General features: G+C 43.9%; 1 protein-coding gene across 2 annotated transcripts; it reads right to left on the bottom strand.

Moving 5' to 3' along the window:
• Positions 1 to 5,783: 5,783 nt before the first annotated feature.
• Positions 5,784 to 22,198, bottom strand: LOC138965871 (uncharacterized). 2 transcript variants are annotated; one of them, XM_070337975.1, is made up of 6 exons: positions 22,105 to 22,198; positions 19,524 to 19,613; positions 18,328 to 18,497; positions 17,152 to 17,417; positions 16,339 to 16,579; positions 5,784 to 9,529 (listed from the first exon to the last, which is right to left on the bottom strand). In XM_070337975.1, the coding sequence occupies exons 2-6, from the start codon at positions 19,594 to 19,596 to the stop codon at positions 9,071 to 9,073; spliced, it is 1,209 nt and encodes a 402-aa protein (XP_070194076.1). In that variant the 5' UTR covers positions 19,597 to 19,613; positions 22,105 to 22,198; the 3' UTR covers positions 5,784 to 9,070. The 2 variants fall into 2 exon arrangements, with proteins under 2 accessions (XP_070194076.1, XP_070194069.1); XM_070337968.1 differs by lacking the exon at positions 22,105 to 22,198 and adding an exon at positions 20,097 to 20,474.
• Positions 22,199 to 22,680: the final 482 nt, after the last annotated feature.

Raw genomic sequence — 22,680 nt, 5'->3', positions numbered from 1 at the left:
GAGAACATCCAGGTAGCACGTTTGATCCGTCCGCACCCCCAGTGTTTGTAGGGCAGAAGAGTTTTACCCCAGTAATGCCTGCTTGCAGCTTGTACCGTAAAGAATCCTTTTGGGGTCTGCTGATACCCTGTATGTCGACTGAACTTCGCTGTCCGAGCTGCTTCGTCAACTTCTGTCGCAGAGACTCTTTCGTGAACTTGACCGGCGCCTTTTCGGGATTCTACCAGCTGCCTAGTTCATCAGAAGCGATTGTCCGTCACCAAATTACGTACTCTGACACTGCTGATGGTCTGGACACTAGAGCGCTTGCTTGGGTGCTGGACTCTTAGAGCTGTGAAGTGCATTACACGTTCTTTGCCTGTTTCAAGAACATCACGGATCATCTTCTCGACATGCGTTATATCAGTCATCAAGAAAACGCCCTCGTGAAATCCTGGACTCTCAATTATTGAGAAAGTTAGCTTTGTTGAGCCTTCGCATGTGAGTTCTCCTTGGCGAGGAGTTGGAAGAGCAAGCAAATGCAAAGTAGTCCTGGGACTTGAAGTGTGCGGACAAGCCTCGAGTCGGAAGGTCCTCAACAAGAACTTCAATATTATTAAGGAAACAGCTTATCCAGCCAGTTAAAACACAGTGCAACAGAGCAGTTAGTAGTACAGTTACTACAGAGCGGGACTGGTTCTCTGCAGAGCAGTGGAAATCACCTCCGATCCACGACATTGCGCTAGTTGTGCAGTTCAACGAAGACGAATACTTCTGGAAGAATCTTCCCTACCTGGAAGCTATACACCGCCCTTTCTTCAAACACGTCTTCTACTGCTTGACTGATGTGGACAAACTTGTGCCGGAGGGGAAGAACTGGACAGAGAGTTTGCCAAAGCACATCAGTATGGTGGAAGGGCAAAGCGACAACTGGTTTCTCATGTAGGGATGCGTCGCAGCCGTGGCCCAGATGCAACTCGGAGGCGTGGAAGGCTACCTGCATGTCGGTGATGACACTCTTCTCAACTCATGGGTGTTGCCAAACGCTCCCCGAAACACTTTCTGGACTTACAAAGAATATCCCCCCCGACCCGTATAGCTTGCGCGAACCGAATTGGGGCGGGTGGATTTGGTGGGAGAGAGGGCGAGTCGATCTGTTGAAAACTTTGGCAGGCTTAGAACGCATCAGTCAGGCAATCTCCCCAAAGAAGCAACTCGACCTGGACGCGTCTGAAAGAAATACACACCAGATTCAGAACGAATCATTCCACGGAATGAAGAGGCACGATCCAGCTTCCCATGGCGAAGCACCGTCCAACCACTCTGCTGTGATTTTCTCGCAGATCTTCAACGAGGGAAATTTCTCCATTGAATATTTGAACTGCCCATTGCTTCCAGGATCAGAGGTAAACGGCCGCGGCCGCCTGGTGGGTTAAGTGTGGAGATTTGTCCGATCTCCCAGGTCAACTTATGTGCAGACCTGCTAGTGGCTTATCCCCCTTCGTGTGTACACGCAAGCACAAGACCAAGTGCGCACGGAAAAGATCCTGTAATCCATGTCAGAGTTCGGTGGGTTATAGAAACACAAATATACCCAGCATGCTTCCTCCGAAAACGGCGTATGGCTGCCTAAATGGCGGGGTAAAAACGGTCATACACGTAAAATTCCACTCGTGCAAAAACACGAGTGTACGTGGGAGTTTCAGCCCACGAACGCAGAAGAAGAAGAAGAAGAAGAGGTAAACACACACACACACACACACACATCATATCACCCCCATTCCTTCTTTAGCGTATAACTTCCTGAACAGATTTGGCCGTCAGGGTAATAAATTACGTAATGATGCTTGCTTGAGATGGGATGCTTGCTTGGGAGTCAGGGACCCGGAACGAACAGAGTATAATTATCTGGCAACAAGAAAACGTAACAAAGCAGTCACTGGTTCGGTTGTCTTGCAAGTATATACCTTTTCTTGAACATTACTGAGTAACCTTTCCTGGTCCAGGCTGCACTGTGACACACGTCCGCTTACACAATCAAGCTGGTCGACTGTGGGCCACGACCATTTGACGTCAAGGTGGGACTTTCAGACGTGGCTCACGCTCGGTTTGACACACACACACACACGCACGCACATACGCTCGTACAGACTCTTTTTGGAGAGAACTGCATTTAGAGGTATTTAGTATTTTCTGGTAAAAACGATATGAACACCATGTAGACAAATCAGAGAAGCCGATTACAACCGCATTGCCAGTGTGTGCCGTGTGTGTGTGTGTGTGTGTGTGTGCCATTTGTCACGTTTCACAGATCACAAAAGGTGATTATGAACGGTTAGTTACTGCTAACTAACTAACCACACCACGATCCACTCTCGCAGTCATACAAATAGATAGATTCAACCAAAGTATAAGTTTCAGACGCCTGTTTATATACTATCTCGCCACCTCCCTCGAGACTTCACTCCAAAAGATGTTTTTACGTTCAAAACGTAAAAATAGGTCACTGACAAAAAATGCCAGTCAAAGTTTAGAAAATGATAATAACACGCTGATCCCGTGTATAGACAGGAAATATAACTGGTCTGCCTAAAAGCGCTGGTTAATGCAGCTGTCACACACCCCACGTTGTCACCACTCAAATGAAATCATAAATAATGACTGACTTGGTGGTTAAAGGCGCAATGGCATGGTGCACTTAGCTTTTCGTTACGGAATGGGCGACCCGTAAATAGTCCTTCCCCACTACTGCTTCGTTGATTGGAGTGCCGGCTGGCGTGGAACGAAGCAGGGAATCGTGGGGAAATCAGGCGCCTCAGTCAGCTGCTGAAGACAACGGGTGTCGTGTAGGAGACGTCACTGCCTACCGGAAGACCCCTGCAGACGGTGACGGCCTCACCGGTTATCCCAGCAGCAGCAACAGCATACAGCACCGCGACACCAGGTTACAGCATACAGCTCCGCGACACCAGGTTACAGCATACAGCTCCAATCGGTAGGTACCGATGAGTAGGAAAAAGGCTCAACAGCCTATGTAGGTAGCTCTCCTTTAAGCGAATCCGCTTCCTTTGGTATAACTTCCGCCCGTCGACGAATTTCTTGCCATACCCCTCTTGCGCTGAATTACTTTATGCGTTGGACTGAAAATTCCCCCGCTCAGCCAAGAGTCACACCTGACAACCTTGTCGTCAAATAACATGTAGACGGCGAAAAGTGGTCCCTTCTTGACGTTCCCAAAAGCCCCAATGTACATGCAGAACGGCACGTTGTCATGAAATGATGTCTCACCAACGTGTTGTAAACCAACAAACTTCTGGAAACAAGAAACCTGCCCTTCTCTCTGGCCGCCAAATGTTAACACACCGGTGACACTATGACGGTTCCCCTACGCTTTGTGTTCGGTGCCCTGACCCTTTGTGTTCGGTTCCCACACGCCAAAATTCGCGGACAAGATCGAGGTACTGTCACCCAAAACATCCATTTATGGTAGTATTACGCAATGTTGCTCTCTGAGAATGGTCTTGTTAGATCTGTGAGTGTTTACACTACATGCCTAGGTGCTGTTGGATTGAAGGTTTTTGATATTTTAGCCGTTATTAGGTAGAATGCCTTCCACTTTACTGCAAAACTGCATAATTCGTAGCATCGGCAAGAAATATCTTACCAAAAAATGCCTGCTTGGAACTGTCGTTGGTCCAGCAAAAAGTTCAACATGTCTGTAGCAGACAGCCCAAATTTCAAGATTGCAGGGCCATCCAAACAGCCGTTATAATAAAAACAACAAAAGTAGTCAGTGAAATTGGCTGTGTTCGGTCCCCCCACACTTTTGTGACGTAGGCGTGACGGTTCCCATAATTCATTGTGTCGGTCCCCACTTTCTGTGTCGGACCCCACTTTCGACCTAATTTCTCTGTGACGGACCCCACAACCAGCCTAATTTGTGTCGGTCCCCACACCTTCTTGGATTTATGACTTGCCGGTTACTCAGTTGTATCATTGTATTCATTGAATCTAATTGTCTCGGAGTTATTTTTTAGCAAAAACCGGCAAGGCAGCACCTTTTGTGATACCAAGTAAGTCAGATGACATCAGTATGTGTGTGTGTGTGTGTGTGTGTGTGTGTGTGTGTGTGTGTGTGTGTGTGTGTGAGAGAGAGAGAGAGAGAGAGAGAGAGAGAGAGAGAGAGAGAGAGAGAGAGAGAGAGAGTGAGATTGACACCTTTCCAGATCACTCCGGTTATGCGACACTACCGCGAGCGTCACTACCGCGTGTCACACTACGGCGAGTACGACACTACCGCGTGTAACACTACCGCGTGTCACACTACCGCGAGTACGACGCTACCGCGAGTACGACACTACCGCGTGTCACACTACCGCGCGTACCACAACCGCGAGTACCATAACCGTAGAGAGAACGCATGCAAACTTACTTCTTGTGAGTTTGTGTTCTAACTTTGATTGGAAGCAACCCATTCTATATGTATTCTGATAGTGTGTTCTGATCGTTTTGAGTTCTTGGTTAGCATGACAAACATTGAATTAGTGTTCAGAGAACAGACCAGGCCTTTTTGTTTTATATTTCAAGGAAACATTTCAACCTTTGCCTTCAGCCATGGAAGTCATAAAATGACACGCGGTAATGTTATACTCGCGGTAGTGTGACACGCGGTAGTGTTATACTCGCGGTAGTGTCGTACTCGCGGTAGTGTCGTACTCGCGGTAAGTTCTGTTTCCGTACCCGCGACAGCGGCAGCGACAAAAGAAAACGCGCGCAAACGCGTGACGTGTTTCCGTACTTGCGTTTTAAACATGCGGTAAAATCTGTAAACTCCCGCGTTGCCGCGCGACAACGCGAAAAAATTGCTCCAGGACCCTTTCAAAAAAATCGCGTCGCTTGCCGCTTGTCGCGCCGCTAACGCGTCGCGCGTGTGGAAACACTCCTGGTCATTTTCTATGTGCTTGATTTTCGTCGCGCCGCTGGATCAACACATAATTTGCTGGTATACTGGGAACCGTCCCAGAGATAAATAATGTTATATATTATTTGTGGCATGAACTAATAAAGTTAGTCTCTCTCTCTCTCTCTCTCTCTCTCTCTCTCTCTCTCTCTCTCTCTCTCTCTCTCTCACACACACACACACACACACACACACACACACACACACATACTGATGTCATCTGACTTACTTGGTATCACAAAAGGTGCTGCCTTGCCGGTTTTTGCTGAAAAATAACTCCGAGACAATTAGATTCAATGAATACAATGATACAAGTAACCGGCAAGTCATAAATCCAAGAAGGTGTGGGGACCGACACAAAATAGGCTGGTTGTGGGGTCCGTCACAGAGAAATTAGGTCGAAAGTGGGGTCCGACACAGAAAGTGGGGACCGACACAATGAATTATGGGAACCGTCACGCCTACGTCACAAAAGTGTGGGGGGACCGAACACAGCCAATTTCACTGACTACTTTTGTTGTTTTTATTATTACGGCTGTTTGGATGGCCCTACAATCTTGAAACTTGGGCTGTCTGCTACAGACATGTTGAACTTTTTGCTGGACCAACGACAGTTCCAAGCAGGCATTTTTTGGTAGGATATTTCTTGCCGATGCTACGAATTATGCAGTTTTGCAGTAAAGTGGAAGGCATTCTACCTAATAACGGCTAAAATATCAAAAACCTTCAATCCAACAGCACCTAGGCATGTAGTGTAAACACTCACAGATCTAACAAGACCATTCTCAGAGAGCAACATTGCGTAATACTACCATAAATGGATGTTTTGGGTGACAGTACCTCGATCTTGTCCACGAATTTTGGCGTGTGGGAACCGAGTGGGAACCGAACACAAAGGGTCAGGGCACCGAACACAAAGCGTAGGGGAACCGTCATAGTGTCACCGGTGTGGTTAAGTGCCTCGTTTCATGTCTCTCTCAAACCACATTGAACACATCACGTGACTCCACGTGTCCCGTATCCAGCCGGTTCAGTCACCGTCAGGTTTGCCCTGACAGCAGAAATCAACCACGTGGAACCCCTGCAAAACGAAATCTCCGTGCTGCCCTATGCTCTGTCAGCGGTTTCATACCGTCACCCCCACTCAAGCACAGGCGCTTTCCATCACAATTGGAGATAGGCACCCGACAGAGTGTTCAATCCATGTCACTAAACCGTGACAGTGAAGAGTACATACATTAAAGGCACAGTACGCCTCCCGCAAACCATCACAGATACTCTCAGGCTTTTACACACAGTACAAACACCCTTCCATTTGAACGCTCACCGAACGGGAACATCCTAGGTGCCCTACGTAAAGAGCGAGCAATTTTCAAAGAATTAATTTTGCGGATTGTCTGATAACAAAATCGGACAGTGGTGCGTTTTGGCGCTAGACCTAACTTTTAAAATGTAAATAATAAATTGACAGCTTGTTACACAAACATTCTTAAATCATAAAAGAATTCTTTTTTCCCCAAGACAAGATCAGTACAATTCGAAGTTTTGAAAGTTTGAAAGAAGAAAAGCCCGGAAGCAGAGTCACACAAGGTCGTGGTTCTCGTAGCAGACGACGGTTTATGCCTATCGCCAGTTCCTCTGAACAGTCAAAAGCCATCGCTAGAGTTCTTGTGAATCACAGCCGTTTGTTTCGTTTAGACTCAGAGGTACATAATAACGTGCTATTGCAGATAAGCTTACAGCGAGTCGCATTCAAATTACAAACTGACGACTACATTGTGAAAAAGGGAAACTGGATCACACGGGTTCACGATGGGGTAAGAGTAAACCACGCAAAAATAAATTCTTTAAAAATTGCTCGCTCTTTACGGAGGGCACCTAGGATGTTCTCAAGCGGTGAGTATTTAAATGAAAGGGTGTTTGTACTGTGTGTAAAAGCCTGACAGTATCTGTGATGGTTTACGGGAGGCTTACTGTGCCTTTAAAAACTGTTTTATGATTTTCCGTTTAAGGGCAGGTTGTATGCTATTTTTTCGATGTTTCACTTCTTTTTGTTGTTGCGTATTTTTGTTTGGGACACATAATTATGTCGTTTTTTGTTCACTTTGTGAGATGTATTCTTTACTTTATTTGGTGTTTAACGTCGTTTTCAACCGTTCAAGGTTATATCGCGACAGGGAAAGGGGGGGGGGGGGGTATGGGATAGAGCCACTTGTTAATTGTTTCTTGTTCACAAAAGCACTAATCAAAAAATTGCTCCAGGGGCTTGCAATGTCCTTACTGGGAGAATGCAAGTTTCCAGTACAAACTTAACATTTCTTACATACTGCTTGACCAAAATCTTTACAAACATTGACTATATTCTATACAAGAAACACTTAACAAGGGTAAAAGGAGAAACAAAATCCGTTAGTCGCCTCTTACGACATGCTGGGGAGCATCGGGTAAATTCTTCCCCCTAACCCGCGGGGGGTCTTTGTGAGATCACTTTGTCGAATAAGACATTTAACACGGTTGCATTTGTCTTTTTTTTTTATGTGTGTACATGTGTGTCTTGTTTTCGGGCGTTTTTCTCTGTGTTCACGTTTTGGTATGTTAATGTTACCATTGTCAAGACCTTTTTAAAGTTCCTGTGCGATTTGCCTGAAATTTGAAACAAATTTCTAGCATACTTTCCATTGAAATGGAGCATTCTTAGATATATATTTTTTTCTCCAATCAATAATGTTTTGCAGTTGTTGTTGTTTTTAACTGTGGGGTGATGTGCAGATCTGATAATGCTTTAATTAATTTAGCAAACACAGATGCACATGTCTGCCAAAAGCTTAGTTGATAAGTTGAAAACGTGACTTTTGTCTGTAGAGTGATATCCCTGTCAGGACAAATATTTATTGAACAAAATCGCTTACTATGTTAATACCACCACAGCACAAAGGCTCTACATCGTATGTACATGTAGCCGTGTGGCGATTTCATGTACTGTTGTCCCTCTCTTTTACTCCCTGTCTATTATCTTCCCCTGACCCAAGTTGTGTCTCCCGCTAGGATTATTGTGTGTTGTAGCTAATTGTAGGTGTGTATGGAGGCTGGTTTCTTATTGGTTGATTGTTTGAACGGGTGCGCGCGTGAGTCAGAATAATAGTGTGGGCTAGAAGAGTACCCGGTGTGATTTCGAAGTGTGAAGACGTGTCAGTGTGCGTATCTTGGATTGTGATGTTTTAGTTGTAGTTGAACGATGTTTGTGTTTCTGAAATAATCAATGCAAGTACTGAGTGTAGTTTTGGCCATTATAACTATTTTGGCGAAGGAGTGATTAGTCGAGGATTGTTTAGAGAGACTTTGTGTGTGTGTGTTCAGTTGAACAAACGTTTTAAAGCTGGGTTTTTTATAAGCGAAGTGACTTTCGACCGGGATCGTAATTCAAGTTCCGACGAGTTGTGTGCGGCTGTATATTGAGGAAGGAACTACACTGCTTTCTGGTGTCTGCTTTCTGGTGTACGTTAATTAAAAGTCACGTTATCGCAACCTCTATCTTGGCGTCTCATTCGGTTATGCTTCCTGGCCTATCTTCCCCCTTCCACTCCACCCTATCACATACAATTGAACGTTATCATGTTAAAACAAGGTCTTGAAACAAACTACGCACATAATGTTTTTGAATAATGTCAGAATTTGACATAGCTATTAATCATCACAAAACGTTGATTTTGCAGTTACTTTTGTGCAAACAGAATGATGACCACCCCCCAAAAATGTTAAATTGGTTGTCGACAGACCAGCTTTTGTGTCGGTCCTCGTGGAGCTTCGGGCCAAGTTATACCTGCGCAGAGTCAGCAGCACTGACAAAGCACTGCAGATTATTACAGCCCGCTACACGCTGCATGAAAAGAAAACAGGCCAAGTCCTCGTCATAATCCCTATCGCGGCATCAATAATTTGCAGTGCGTCGTCTGTGCTGCTGACTCTGCGCAGATATAACTTGGCCCTTATCGCCTTATGTATGGAGTAAATGTGCCGAGGTTACGAACAGAAAATGTCAGAGTGAATCTGACATCGGGGTTGGAGGAGGAGGGGGTCTAATAAGGCCCGGGGGTCCCACTATACTCCTTGAAGATTCGTTCACATATCTCATCACAAAGCAACACCAACAAACACGTGCACAGTCATTAAGACAGCGCAATACAACAGTAGAAGCAATACAACTATAAATTGGATCGTATCGCGGTGGCAGGGGAACCGACGCTTCGGAGTATCGTCTTGGACTCGGTTGCTGCTGCTTTGTCTACGTAACAGCGGCTTCATTTCGACCGTTGGAGTTCCAGAAACAGTCGTCGTGTCGGGAGAACGTTCCTGTCCTGCCTCAAAGCCGAATCGTCTGTTTTCCTGCAGTGCAAGTTCCTCGTCACCGTACGTGAAGACATCACCGGCGTGCCTCACTCTCCGCTTCTTCCCGCTTGGGTCTGATGATCTGAATTTATAGTTCTCTTCACCGACCAGATTACGCTGAGTAGACCAGGTGTTGTGTATATCTTTATGGTACTGAACGTGAAGACCGGCTTCGTCTGCTGATTTGTCAAGCCACATCTCGACCTGCAAAACAGTGAGGACAGCCTCGATATAACTCGAGTAGAGGTTATTCACACCGTATAGAGTAGGCTAGGGCAAAATCGGTCAAGATTCACTTCCGGGAGCACGCACGGGCAGACGCTTGGTAAGTTTTTTCCTGTTTTCTCAAAGTAAACCCCGTTTTACACCCTGTGCTGCACCCGAGCGTTTGTAGACAGATGTCAGGTAACGTCTGCTATAATTTTATGATGGCTGATGCTGTATTTGTGGCAAAAACTTGCAATGAAACCGTCAGTCGGGAGCTAAAGTCCGGATGCGGACCAGATTTGGATGGCTACGGTCAAGATTGTTTACTTTTTAGGACCATTTTCGTCTGTTTTCTCGTTATATTTTGCACTCTGGCATATTCACGCATTAAACCCAACACTCTTCTCGCTTTTTGCATCAATAGAAAATCTATGTCTGCTTTAGATCTCCGTACTTGGGCATCAGCATTCACTTTATTCATTGCACTATGTATTGAAGGCTAAAGTCCATCTCATTTCAGCCCAGAACAGCTAAAGGGCTAAAGTCCAGAACAAAAAGAGAAAGACGTCTTTGTGTTTGATTTATGCATGCTATAAGCCCAGTTTGATTGATGTGCAATGTATGACATACTCTTGAGAAAACACAGCAATGTCTTTGCATTGTAGTAATACTACTACTACTACTACTACTACTACTACTACTACTATAATCATAATAATAATAAGAAGAAGAAGAAGAAGAAGAAGAAGAAAAAGAAGAAGAATTAATAGCATTTATAAAGCGCATTTCTGTATACCTCAATGTGCTGATGGGGGTCTTCAGTTTGAATTTCACCCTTTGAACTCTTGGCTTGATGTTGAAATGCCAAAACATTGCTTTCACTATAGCATGGGTATAACTATTTTAAGAATGTGTTGTTCCTTGTTCCAGCTGATGGACATCAGATGCTACTACTGCGAGGGCAAATTTGACTCAATCAGAGTCGTCAAAGAACACCTGGAGTCAAATCATTCAGATAAACAGCCCAAATTTCGTCAATTGACCATTGATGAAAAAACAGGGAAACATTTGCTAATTAGCAAAAGTTTCAAATATGAAGCATGCGCAGCGAGTCCCGAAGGCCCCCCCAAAAAAGAAGAAGGCCCCCCCAAAAAAGAAGAGGACGACTTTGTACCGTTGTGGCTAAAAGCTGCAGCTCGCTTGAAAGACCAGGGTCTTCTGTCGGCTTGGATATCCCTACATGAAATAATTGCTGACGGCACACTACCACTTGACAACATTGCACTCCTTCTCTTTCTAGACGTTGCCACTTTCTATTCTACAAAGAAAACATGTGGAATGAGATTCGCAAGTCAGACCAAAACGTTTTTGCAAACAGCTTACAAGCTTTTTGGTGGGAAGCTACTTCGATTCATGGGTGGCCCGAAAGGACTAGGTCAAGTTGTTGAAGGTTCGGCTGACTCTGGGAGATGCCTGTCATCAGAATCAAAGGTAAATTTCATTGTACCGTCAGTCAACTGCTTGGAAACACAGAATGTCGGAGAGGAAAAGCCTGGGATTATGCAGCAGTGTATAGAAACCCTCTCACAAACAACCAGCACTGTGAAGATTTCATTTGATTCCAAGAAGATCAATTCGTGTTTGAGCGACAGTCATGGAGACGAGGATCTCTTCGACAACGAGCGGACGCCTACACTGAAAGAGACCAAAATGCGATTGGACGCGGAAACCAAAACAGTGGACGAGCTGCAAGAGAAACTGGAAAACGGCAACCTATCACCTTCAGACCTTCACCGTGCTGTAAATCTCGTTAGCTGCCGAATACGAGACTTGCGGCAGATGGCAGTACTCAAAACTGAAGGACTGAAAAAGTTCAAAGAACTTGGAAAGCCAGACTGGCGTACTTCAAAGTATGTGTATGTCATAAGCAGCATTCAGTCCTCACTTTTCCAGATCAACGACACTATCAACAACTGTCTTGAAATCAATGACAGGCTCTGCCAACAATCAGCAGCAATGCAAGGGTCTGTGTACAGGACAGGGCAGTCCTTGAAGTTTGAGCAGCAAGACAACTACGTCTGCATCACTGACTCGTCTGGGGATGACTTTGACAAGATTGATGTCACCGCGGAGCGTGAAAGGTGTGTTCAAAAACAACGGTCTCCAGCATGGTTTGGAGTGAGAAAAAGTGCAAAGGTGACCGGCAGCACGGCCCACAGAGCGTTATCAATCAATCAATCAATCAATGAGTCTTATATCGCGCATATTCCGTGGGTACAGTTCTAGGCGCTCTGCAGTGATGCCGTGTGAGATGAAATTTTATACGGCCAGTAGATTGCAGCCATTTCGGCGCATATTTACCTTTCACGGCCTATTATTCCAAGTCACACGGGTATTTTGGTGGACATTTTTATCTATGCCTATGCAATTTTGCCAGGAAAGACCCTTTTGTCAATCGTGGGATCTTTAACGTGCACACCCAATGTAGTGTACACGGGGGGAGGTTCGGACACCGAAGAGAGTCTGCACACAAAGTTGACTCTGTGAAATAAATTTCCGCCGAACCTGGGATCGAACTCACGCTGACAGCGGCCAACTGAATACAAATCCAGCGCGCTACCAACTGAGCTATATCCCCGCGTTAGGCTTACACACCCTCAAAGAACAACAGAAACACATGGATTCTCTCTCTGGAGAACAAGTACAGCCTTCCTCTGTGTCCGCCAATGATGGGAGAAACGCCGCCATGCAACACGGGCTGACAAATGAAAGGGCTGAATCCCATCCCCTACAATGCAAAAACATTGCTGTGTTTTCTCAAGAGTATGTCATACATTGCACACCAATCAAACTGGGCTTATAGCACGCATAAATCAAACACAAAGACTTCTTTATCTTTTTGTTCTGGACTTTAGCCCTTTAGCTGTTCTGGGCTGAAATGAGATGGACTTTAGCCTTCAATGAATAAAGTGAATGCTGATGCCCAAGTACGGAGATCTAAAGCGGACATAGATTTTCTATTGATGCAAAAAGTGAGAAGAGCGTTGGGTTTAATGCGTGAATATGCCAGAGTGCAAAATATAACGAGAAAACAGACGAAAATGGTCCTAAAAAGTAAACAATCTTGACCGTAGCCATCCAAATCTGGTCCGCATCCGGACTTTAGCTCCCGACTGACGATTTTATTGCAAGTTTTTGCCACAAATACAGCATCAGCCATCATAAAATTATAGCAGACGTTTCCTGACATCTGTCTACAAACGCTCGGGTGCAGCACAGGGTGTAAAACGGGGTTTACTTTGAGAAAACAGGAAAAAAACTTACCAAGCGTCTGCCCGTGCGTGCTCCCGGAAGTGAATCTTGACCGATTTTGCCCTAGCCTACTCTATACGGTGTGTTATTGCCCTTGATTCGAGCGAAACCAGGCATACGGGAAAGATTATGGATAACCCTTAACATCACCTGACAGTATATTATTCCCCTTGATGCAAGCCAAAACAAGCATTCGGGGAAACCCGTTGTGAATAAATACCTGTAATCGCTCATGACTCAATAAGTGCACACACACGATAAGCACACCCACACATACACACACGTACACACACACTGCCACACACACACTAACTGACAAACACCGTGGTACACATAAACACACGCACAGGCACACACTGACCAAACACACACACACACACAGACACACACACACACACACACAAACACACACACACACACCGTGGTACACATAAACAGACACACAGGTACACCCTCACTCACACACACACACAGCAATTACTCCAATATAAACGCACACAAAAATCACTCACTTCCTCAGTCGATTGTTCAATTAGGCATTCATGATCAGTTAACAGAAGGTATACATATATTATACCTCTTCTTATAGTGTACATGGGCTTTAAAGGGGCAATGCCGCAGGAGTCACAGCATTCAGTTGCTAAAGCAATAATTTGTCTTTTTGGTCGCAGACTAGGTTATAAAGCTTTCAACAACTATCTCACAAACCGTTAGTACTGCCAGTCCGGCAAACGAAACTTGTTGCGGTGAGTCACTTTGCATCTCCCGCCAAACTGTAATTAACATTTCCCGTGACTACGTTCTGGGGATAATTAAAGGCTTTGTGCGGTATGCACAAATGGACCCACATAACATATTTTATAATTGTCTTACGTCTGACATTACATTATTCTGAAGTCCAAACCAACAACTTGTCCACTTGATGCCATACCCACACCACTGCTTTTTGAGAATCTTGATGTGTTGTTGCCAACTCTCACTCAAATTGTCAATGATAGCCTGTTATCTGGTGTTTTTCCATCATTGTTCAAAACTGCACTTGTCAAACCACTTCTCAAAAAACCTAGTCTTGATGTCAATATTTTGAAGACTTATCGTCCTGTATCTAATTTATCATTCTTGTCCAAAGTTTTTGAAAAGGTAGTTTTGAAGCAGCTGTTGTCATATTTGAACACCCATGATTTGATCTCGCACTCTCAGTCCGCTTATCGCCCTTCTCACTGTACTGAAACAGCCCTACTTAAAGTAATCAGTGACATTCTGTCTGCTCTGGATGGTGGTGATGTGTCAGTGCTTACCCTACTTGACCTTTCTGCAGCGTTCGACACGATTGACCATGTCACGCTTCTCCATAGACTTCAGACTCTGTACGGCATATCCGGTCCACCGCTAGCATGGCTTGAGTCCTATCTCATTGGCAGGACTCAGGCTGTGCTTGTCGATGGCCAGATGTCTGCTCCAGCCCCACTTTCTTTCGGCGTTCCTCAAGGTTCAGTACTCGGTCCCATCCTTTTCATCATGTACACTAAGCCCCTCTCCACACTGATTCAAAACCATTCTGTTTTAAATCAGTCTTTTGCTGATGACACCCAGCTGTATAAACCCAGTCCCCCTGCAGAGACACATTCCGCCATCCAGACCATTCAGACATGCATCACTGATGTTAAATCTTGGATGGTCGATAACAAACTCAAGCTGAATGATGATAAGACTGAAGTCTTACTGTGCAAAAAGAAGAACACTACATTTCCCTCTCCCCAACCTGTTTCTGTTCAAATAGGCAATACCGACATTCTTTTCTCACCATCAGCTAGAAACCTTGGATTCACTCTTTCATCTGCCATGACCCTTAACAAACATATATCTTTAGTCTGTAGAGCAGCTTATTTTGAGCTTCGTAAGATCAGCACCATTCGCCACACACTCTCCTCTCAAACAACTAACACTCTTGTCTGTGCCTTTGTTCTTTCTAAACTTGACTATTGCAACTCTATTCTCTCTGGCTGTCCTCTGTACCTCCTGCATAAACTACAAAAAATCCAAAACTCGGCAGCACGCCTCATTCTCAAACCACGAAAACGAGATCACGCAACACCACTCCTTCACACACTGCACTGGTTACCTATTCAAGCCCGCATTGACTACAAACTGTCCACCCTCTGCTTTAACTTCTTTTCTGGCTCGTCTCCTGCTTACTTCTCTGAACTCCTCACCGTCTATTCTCCAGCAAGACAACTCCGTGCCTCTTCTGACTGTCGCATCCTTACCATTCCACACACCAAAACCAAAACATACGGACAACGCACTTTTACTTTCTGCGCACCCACACAATGGAATTCTCTCCCCTTTCACATCCGCCACTCTCAGTCACCCCAAGCATTCAAACGAGCACTTAAAACGCACCTCTTCAAGAAATACAACCCCTGATTTTGTTTTCTCAGTCCATCAGTAAGCTACATGTAGTGTATTTGTTGTTTTAGTGATAATGTATATAAACATCTAGGACTGTTTTCAGCATTGTTGATAACATGTTCTGTTTGATTAAGGGTATTCAGCTGGTATTTCCTTGTTTTTTACTACCTATTTTATTCATGTTTTTATTACTCAGTTAGTGGAAGAATCTTTTGTAATGTATGTTTGATGGTGTATGCTTTTAATTAAGCGTTGTTGACTATGAATGTAGATGTAAATGCTTGTATAACTGTGTTTTAATTTTAAATGTGTCAAGCGCAAAGAGCATAATTGTAAAGTTATGATGTTGCGCTATATAAATGCTCATTTATTATTATTATTATTATTACGTAATCAAACACAATGTCTTGACGTAAATACCTAAAATAGAAAAAAAATTCTCCCTCTCGTTGAAACTAATAGACTTCCATGTAGGCTTTTGACGTAATTCACGTGCGGGACCTGACGTGAGCCTGATCGAGGGTCACGCTTTCCTGTCCGGAGAATGACCAAAATGAATTCGTAAACAATTTGCAGTTTTTGACTCCTTGTATTCATGAACGTCAATGAATCAAGTTTTTTCAAACGGACTGCTGCTGCCTGAGGCATGAATGAAAGCCCTAGGGTCCTGGACGTGACAAGTTCAGCAACTTTAAACGAAAGTAACTCTACCTCTTCTTCTAGTTTACATGGGATTTAACGAAAATATCTACACTTCCTCTTCTGCTGTACAGGTAACTTTACCTCTGATTCTGGTGTACATGGGCTTTCACGAAAGCATCAGTCATTACCTCTTCTTGTGGTGTGCATGTGTTCTCAAAGAAGTATCCGTACCTCTTCGTGTGGTGTTCATGGGATTCAAGAAATTGTATATACCTCTTGTGATGTACATGGGCTTACAGAAAGTATATATACCTCTTATGTTGGTGTACATCGCCTTTTCATGAAAGTATATGTACATCTTCTTCGGTTGTACATGGGTTTCAGACAAAATCTGTACTGCTTCGTGTGGTGTACATAAGCTTAAAAGAAAGCATCTCTACCTCTTCTTGTTGCGTACTTGGGCTCGCTGGAAGTGTAAGTCTCTCTGGTGTGCACGCGCAAGGCAGGCCACGTGAAACCGTGTTTTTCAGGTCGTCTGGCACTGGGAGGCAGTAGGTCACCAGAAGACATCGCAGGGTGTTCGTCAGTACATCTGCTTTCACCGAGGCTGCCTTTTCCATTGTGGTCAAGACTGTAACCCATGCCTGATCCTTCTTTCTCAAGTCGTCTTCGGATACAGTGCTGGAACAACGGAAAAGCGTAAGAAAACAGATGCACGGCTAAGATAAATAAACGCAATCTATAGAACAGGAAAAGAGCAGATTCATCGCTCAGATGACTCGTCTTCTTTGTGGTTGATCCGGCTTCATGAACTTGAAATACTGTTTCAGTTTTCTCCTCAAAGCAGGCGAGCATGTAATAATGTTCATATATATATATGGAGGTCCGTGATTTTCACGGGAAATGTGTTGGTTTTGGGTCTAAAATCGGGTCTGGGCGCAAATTTAGTGCCTGTCGCAGATCCTGTACAACTAGGTATTGAACTGCCGTCAGTGGCATGAGGGCGTAAAAGACTGAGTTTATTGCAAATTCGTTGCCGCAGTTCAGTGTCTCAAAAGTCGCCTTCAGTGTTCTCAAAACTAATGCGATAACTGCCCGGATAATACAAAATCAACTTTTCCGAGGACATAAAATATCATAACATAAACATCATTGCCATTTTTTATTTGTTTATTCGTGAATTTCTCGTTCGAGATAAATAAGTTGACTGCTTATGTCTCTGTTCGGAGAGCGAAGGTAGCAAACAGCCTTACCCGTAGTCACAAAGATCCATGAGCCCTCGGTGGAAGAGGATGTCAGAAAGTTCGGTAGGCGTGATGCGGCTGTCGACAATCATATGACGTAAGCAGCGTTGAGCACGTGCGTTGTGCGTATCGTCCGAGTCACGTCCTGCTATGCTCATCTCGTCAAAGTTAGCGTTGTCAACAAGGTGTCGGAACTTGGAGCACAGTTCTGGGACGACCTTGTCACGGAACACTTCCACTGACACTTTGTTCAATATGATAAAAAGCTTTCGCGCCTGAAATAAAAATTCAAATAAAGACTGAAAGTAGACCTTGTCAGAACTGGGTCGTACGTTAGTGAAAACCTTGTAATTAAAATCTTTCAGTCCCTTTTTCTCATAGGTGAGTGTGTGTGTCCATTTAGTGGGATGTGTGTGTGTGTGTGAGTGCGTTTCCCAGTGTGTGTGTGTGTGTGTGTGTGTGTGTGTGTGTGTGTGTGTGTGTGTGTGTGTGTGTGTGTGTGTGTGTGTGTTTATTTAAAAAAAAATGTCGCCTGCTCGATTGCCATTCAATATAACATTTTATCGCACACCTTGTTCATACCCTTTCAGTCTTGTAGAAGTATACCTTGCAGTTCAATACTGTATTCACATATAGCTGTTTAAATGGTTATTCCTAAATGACACTGCAAACATATTGCATAAATAACACTAGCATTTTATGTGTCTTTAAAATATATCAAAGAACTTGCTCGGAAGAAACAAACATTGCTCGCCTTTTTTTTTCTTTTTTTTTTTAACAAAGAAGCGGTCTTCAATCACGTTGAACTTTATCTGAGATGACCTTCATGTGAGCTTTGTCTCTTTAATTAAAACACTTGAAATTGCATCATTGTTGTAGTTACTGTCGTTAAAGGGTCCGATAACACACAGTTCAGTTCAGTGTAGCGCAACTCAACTGATTCAGTTTGGTCACAAAAGAAAGCATTGAAGCAGAGAACAACCGACGCATAACGCTGTGAAGGTTGAGGGGGGGGGGGGGGGGGCAGAGCTGACCCCCCATCCTATCTTCTAGTACAAAAGATACGAGAAAGACCACACTCCCACCCATACCCGCGAGCGAACGAGAAGAAGGACTCTGAGAAGAATAAGACCCATACCACCCACCGACACCAGTATGGTACGTGTGCCTGTGCACAGAACTGACCTTCATGAGCCTGGTAGTGCACTCCCTACCGCAGAAAGAGCTGTTTTCACGGTCGTTGATGACATGCTCACTGTACAAGTAGTCCAGAAACCCAGAAACAACTGGGTCTACATTCTCCAGAAACTTGGGCTGTATCGCTCGCAGGAACCACTGCTGGTGGCGTTCTGTTGCTATTTTGAAAAGCAAGCAGCACAGGAATGCTTAAAAAGTAGATTATTCAGCTTAATCTTTCGTCAAAAAATCATTCCGGTCATTTTCTTCTTTTTTAATCATTCGTCGAAAGGTACTCGATTCTTACTAACCACAAGTCAGGCGTGACAAACAAGACTTTGAAGCTAAATGGCACCACTGACTCAAACACAACCACATCAGTCGAAACGAACGACAAAGCAACAAATAGAAACAGGCACAGTCAATCTGTCGGCCTAAACACACTCGATCGCTCTTCAAGGAGAATGAATGCTGACCGGTCAAAACCGTAACGGGGACAAGTTCAAGGACCTGTCTCGGAAAATCAGCATTAGGTCATCACCTATAAGGTAGCCGTTTAATAAGAATCGCTGTATAAATATGACAGGGTGTAACCGGCAAATTAAGATGTCAACCATGTGTGACAAAGTTCGAAAAATATCGAAACCTAATCAATAATGAATTGAGTTAGGGCCGGACTTTCTGGATTATCACAATAAGTCTTTCAAGTCTCTCCATTCCGCCGACAAAAGATGTGACAACAGCAGAATAAAATGCTGGCATAGCATTCGTTGGTCGACCTGTGTCTCTCTCCCTCCTCAGTCTACCCCGCCCCGCCAACCGACCGAAGCCGATGGCTGTACAGCAACAATAATACAAAATCGAAGTTAATTACATGTTGTTGTTATGTAGAGCTGACAACAAAACCATGTCAACTTTGTATTATTGTGATGAAGAGACTTGAAAGACTTGTATGTCTTTGTGAGTGTGTCCACAGTGATAGTCCAGAGAGTCCTGTACGTCTTACCACATCTCACATCATAACATAAAATCATCATTGATTAGGTTTCGATCTTAGTCAGTCGAACCTGGTCACAAATGGCTGATTAATTGTCGATTCAATTTCATCTTCATCGAACCCTGGTCAAATAAACACAGAAACACGCACACACACACACTGACACACACACACACATTAAACACACGCACGCAAGCAAAGCATTTACCTATGTTGTTGCGAACAAAGGCTATGAACTGTCCAGGCGTGTTTTTTTCGCGGTGTCTGGCAGGGGGTTCCATCACTGTATACACAAAATCTGAAGAAAAGCATCGAAATTAAAACTAAGCAAGGACTGAAAGCAAGGGCTTCAGGTAGCTCGGTTTGGCGTCGGTGTTTGTCTTATGGGAGCGGCAAATAAAACAAACTACATGTACTTCATTTCGAACACACACACACACACACACACACACACACACACACACACACACACACACACACAACTAACAAACAAAGACGCACACACAATAATTTTTAAAAAATATTTCTTTTGATAGGCTTCATAGCCTTTCAGTGACGCAGCAGAACACCACGTTCCAGCTTTCAAGCTCAAATGCCCTCCAAAAAACCCCAGCCGGTCTCAGCTTTAAAATAACACGACGGGACTCGTGCATACTTGGCCTACATTTCGTCTGCTGCACTTTTTGATCTCGCGAACTGTTAATCTTTTCATGTCGTGGTTTAACGTTAAAAATGCATCGGATACTCAAATAACTTACAAATTGGAAAAGAAAAGCTATACCTTTGAAGCTTGTGGTAAATTGTTGGTGTCACCAGTAAAATGCCGAGTGCATTGTTGGGCGACCGCGCTCAGGCACTGAAGCGAGACGGAACATTTAATTCAACGCTTCTACTTTCTTTACATCCGGAAATGCTGTTTTCCACTCGTGCATGCATATGTTATGCACAGCTTTCAATTCAAATGTGTCACGTTTTACACTTCATATACGCTACCTTATCGCCGCCACAGCGTGTAATCCAAGCTTCTTAATGGCACAGTTCTTCCTGTGTTAAGATGATCGTCTCAGACCTGACCAGCCTTTTACAATACCATGGGATAAAACCGTCTACACTTGGATACATCCCCAAAACTAACTGCTTGGCTGCTTCCGCTGAAGAGTGGGAATTTTATATTAATTAATTTCGCAAACTGCCACAATAAAACGTCGGTCAAGAAATTATTTCATTAAAAAAATCTCCTCCCTCTCTGCATAGAAAGCACTGATCGAGGGTGTTGATTTTTGTTGTGTGACTAAGTAGTGGGGTGGTCTTATCCGGCCCGCCATGTGAAAGCTTATGTAGATGTGAGATAGTGAGCAGGACTGTTTTGACCAGGGGCGGATCAGTTGCTTTGTAAGGGGGGGTGCACTTTGAATCGAAAGTGAATGTGATGGGCGCGAAGCGCCCGAATTTGCTAGGGGGGTCCGGGGGCATGCACCCCCGGAAACAATTTTGGCTCAAAGAAGCAAAATGGTGCCATCTGGTGCCATTTGAACTTATAAATGGTCATAGAATCAGCTTTCCAATTTTTTTTTTTTTTTTTTGCTGGAGGGGGGGTGCACGTGCACCCCCCCCCCCCCCTCGTCCGCCCCTGTTGACGTGAAGGAATGTGCCTTTAAAAGTGTATTGTCCACGGAGTCGGTGTTCGAGAAAACTAAAAACGACGATTTCAAATTTGAAACCATCACATTTTTGCCAAATACAAGTAGCCTACATGTACTTAAATGTAACATGATTCTCAAAAACATACTTCGAAACAGGCACTGAACTGATAAGGGTTCAAGGTTCACGTTCGGTCGGTATAGTTTATGCGAAGTGTCTTCTTCGCCGCCTTGTTACAAAAAAAAAAAGCACATAGTCACCCGAACGGAAAACTTTCAACAGAACAACATGATTTATTGTGCCATTGACCTATAGTTTCTTTGTCTAGCGGACAGCTCTTTTCAGAGATGTTAGGGGTCAAAGTGGGAACGGGTGTGTTCTCTGAAAATTATGTGTGATGTTCAATTTGGTTTTTACTTCCTAATTCCTTTATTTTGAAAAGTACAGCCTTATTTGGTATGCTGCACCTTTAAATGCACACCATAGTTGTGTTTTTGGAGTTTTCTTTTTCTTTTCATTAAGAGTTCAGTAATGAATTTGTATACTATTTTTTTTCCCCTAAACTGATGAAACCTTTGGTTTTAAGGTATTCTAACTCTGACACTTTTAACTTCATTTTAGCACAAAACCAAGGCAATAGGTTGATCTGTTTTTATATCAAATAACCAAAGGGAAGTAATCGCTCTTAATGCATACGACATGTGTAATAGAGTAAGCGAGAGTTGTACGGAACCTTTTCTCCTGGCACCTGAGAGAATAACAAGCATTGAAATGAACAAGCGACTTTCATCCTCAAAAAAGGATGATCACCGCAAGCTCATATGCTCATCATTCTCCAAGGCACTCCAACTAACACCTACGTACACAGTCATATACAAGAACCAGCTTAAAAAAAAGGGTTTCTGCTGCTGTAGTTTATGAGGAATCTTGTTCAAAGTGAACCTTGTTTTCGCCGCCCGAACGTTTAAAAACATGGATTTTTTGTAATGCGTATTTAAACTTCATACTGGCTTTACACCAGTCATGATCAAATTACTTATCTTTATTGAAAGTAATGCCATTTTTGTTTACACTAATATGCTACAATATTACGGCAGAACAGTCACAATGAGCTTCAGAACATGACTCGACGAAACAAATATACACACCCCAGGAGCTGGTACTGGAAACCTGCGACGGTTCATGCCAGCTCCGCCGACAATCATAAGCTGTCGGTTGGGCGAAAACAGTTCTAGCTTTACTGTCGATTATTTTCTGTCCATTCAAGGTTACAGTTATCACTGACGCAGGGGTTTTCACAGCCATCTAAAAATAGGGACAAGCACTGAACACTAAAAACCGAGTTTCAAGGGCCAGGTAACAGTTCTGTGCAGCTTGTTGCGTGAGTGTGTGTGTGTGTGTGTGTGTGTGTGTGTGTGTTTGTGCGTGCGTGCGTGTCCCTCTTCTCAAGTACATCGACGGAAGTTTTATTTTTATTTGGAGCAGTGTTGACTGCATGTACGTTCAGTTCGTATGCAAACCGCAAAACCTACTTTTAGCGGATGATTCATAAACCCCCTTTGGCTGAGTGATACAAACACATAACTGGGTCGATCAGCTGATAAAATGTAACATAGTTTTTGTAACCTAACTATTTACATAGTGGTGACGTCAAGTTGAGTTCAAAAGCCTTGTACCGATACTGATGTTTCTATTGACATTTCTCTCACATTTGTACGCACTTA

Source organism: Littorina saxatilis, linkage group LG1, assembly GCF_037325665.1.
Source record: "Littorina saxatilis isolate snail1 linkage group LG1, US_GU_Lsax_2.0, whole genome shotgun sequence".
Taxonomy (NCBI): Eukaryota; Metazoa; Mollusca; class Gastropoda; order Littorinimorpha; family Littorinidae; genus Littorina; species Littorina saxatilis.
Note: the sequence above shows the minus strand (reverse complement) of the source record. Positions and strands in the feature narration are given on the sequence as shown.

What these genes read in the sequence shown, in the direction of transcription:
- LOC138965871 (XM_070337975.1), bottom strand. Translation starts at nt 19,596, where the DNA reads ATGGAACCCCCTGCCAGACACCGCGAAAAAAACACGCCTGGACAGTTC. An exon ending in ATGGATCTTTGTGACTACGG is followed by an intron (nt 16,580 to 17,151) that starts GTAAGGCTGTTT and finishes CCGTTGTTCCAG; the next exon opens with CACTGTATCCGAAGACGACT. An exon ending in CAAGTACGCAACAAGAAGAG is followed by an intron (nt 9,530 to 16,338) that starts GTAGAGATGCTT and finishes ACTGTTTTGCAG; the next exon opens with GTCGAGATGTGGCTTGACAA.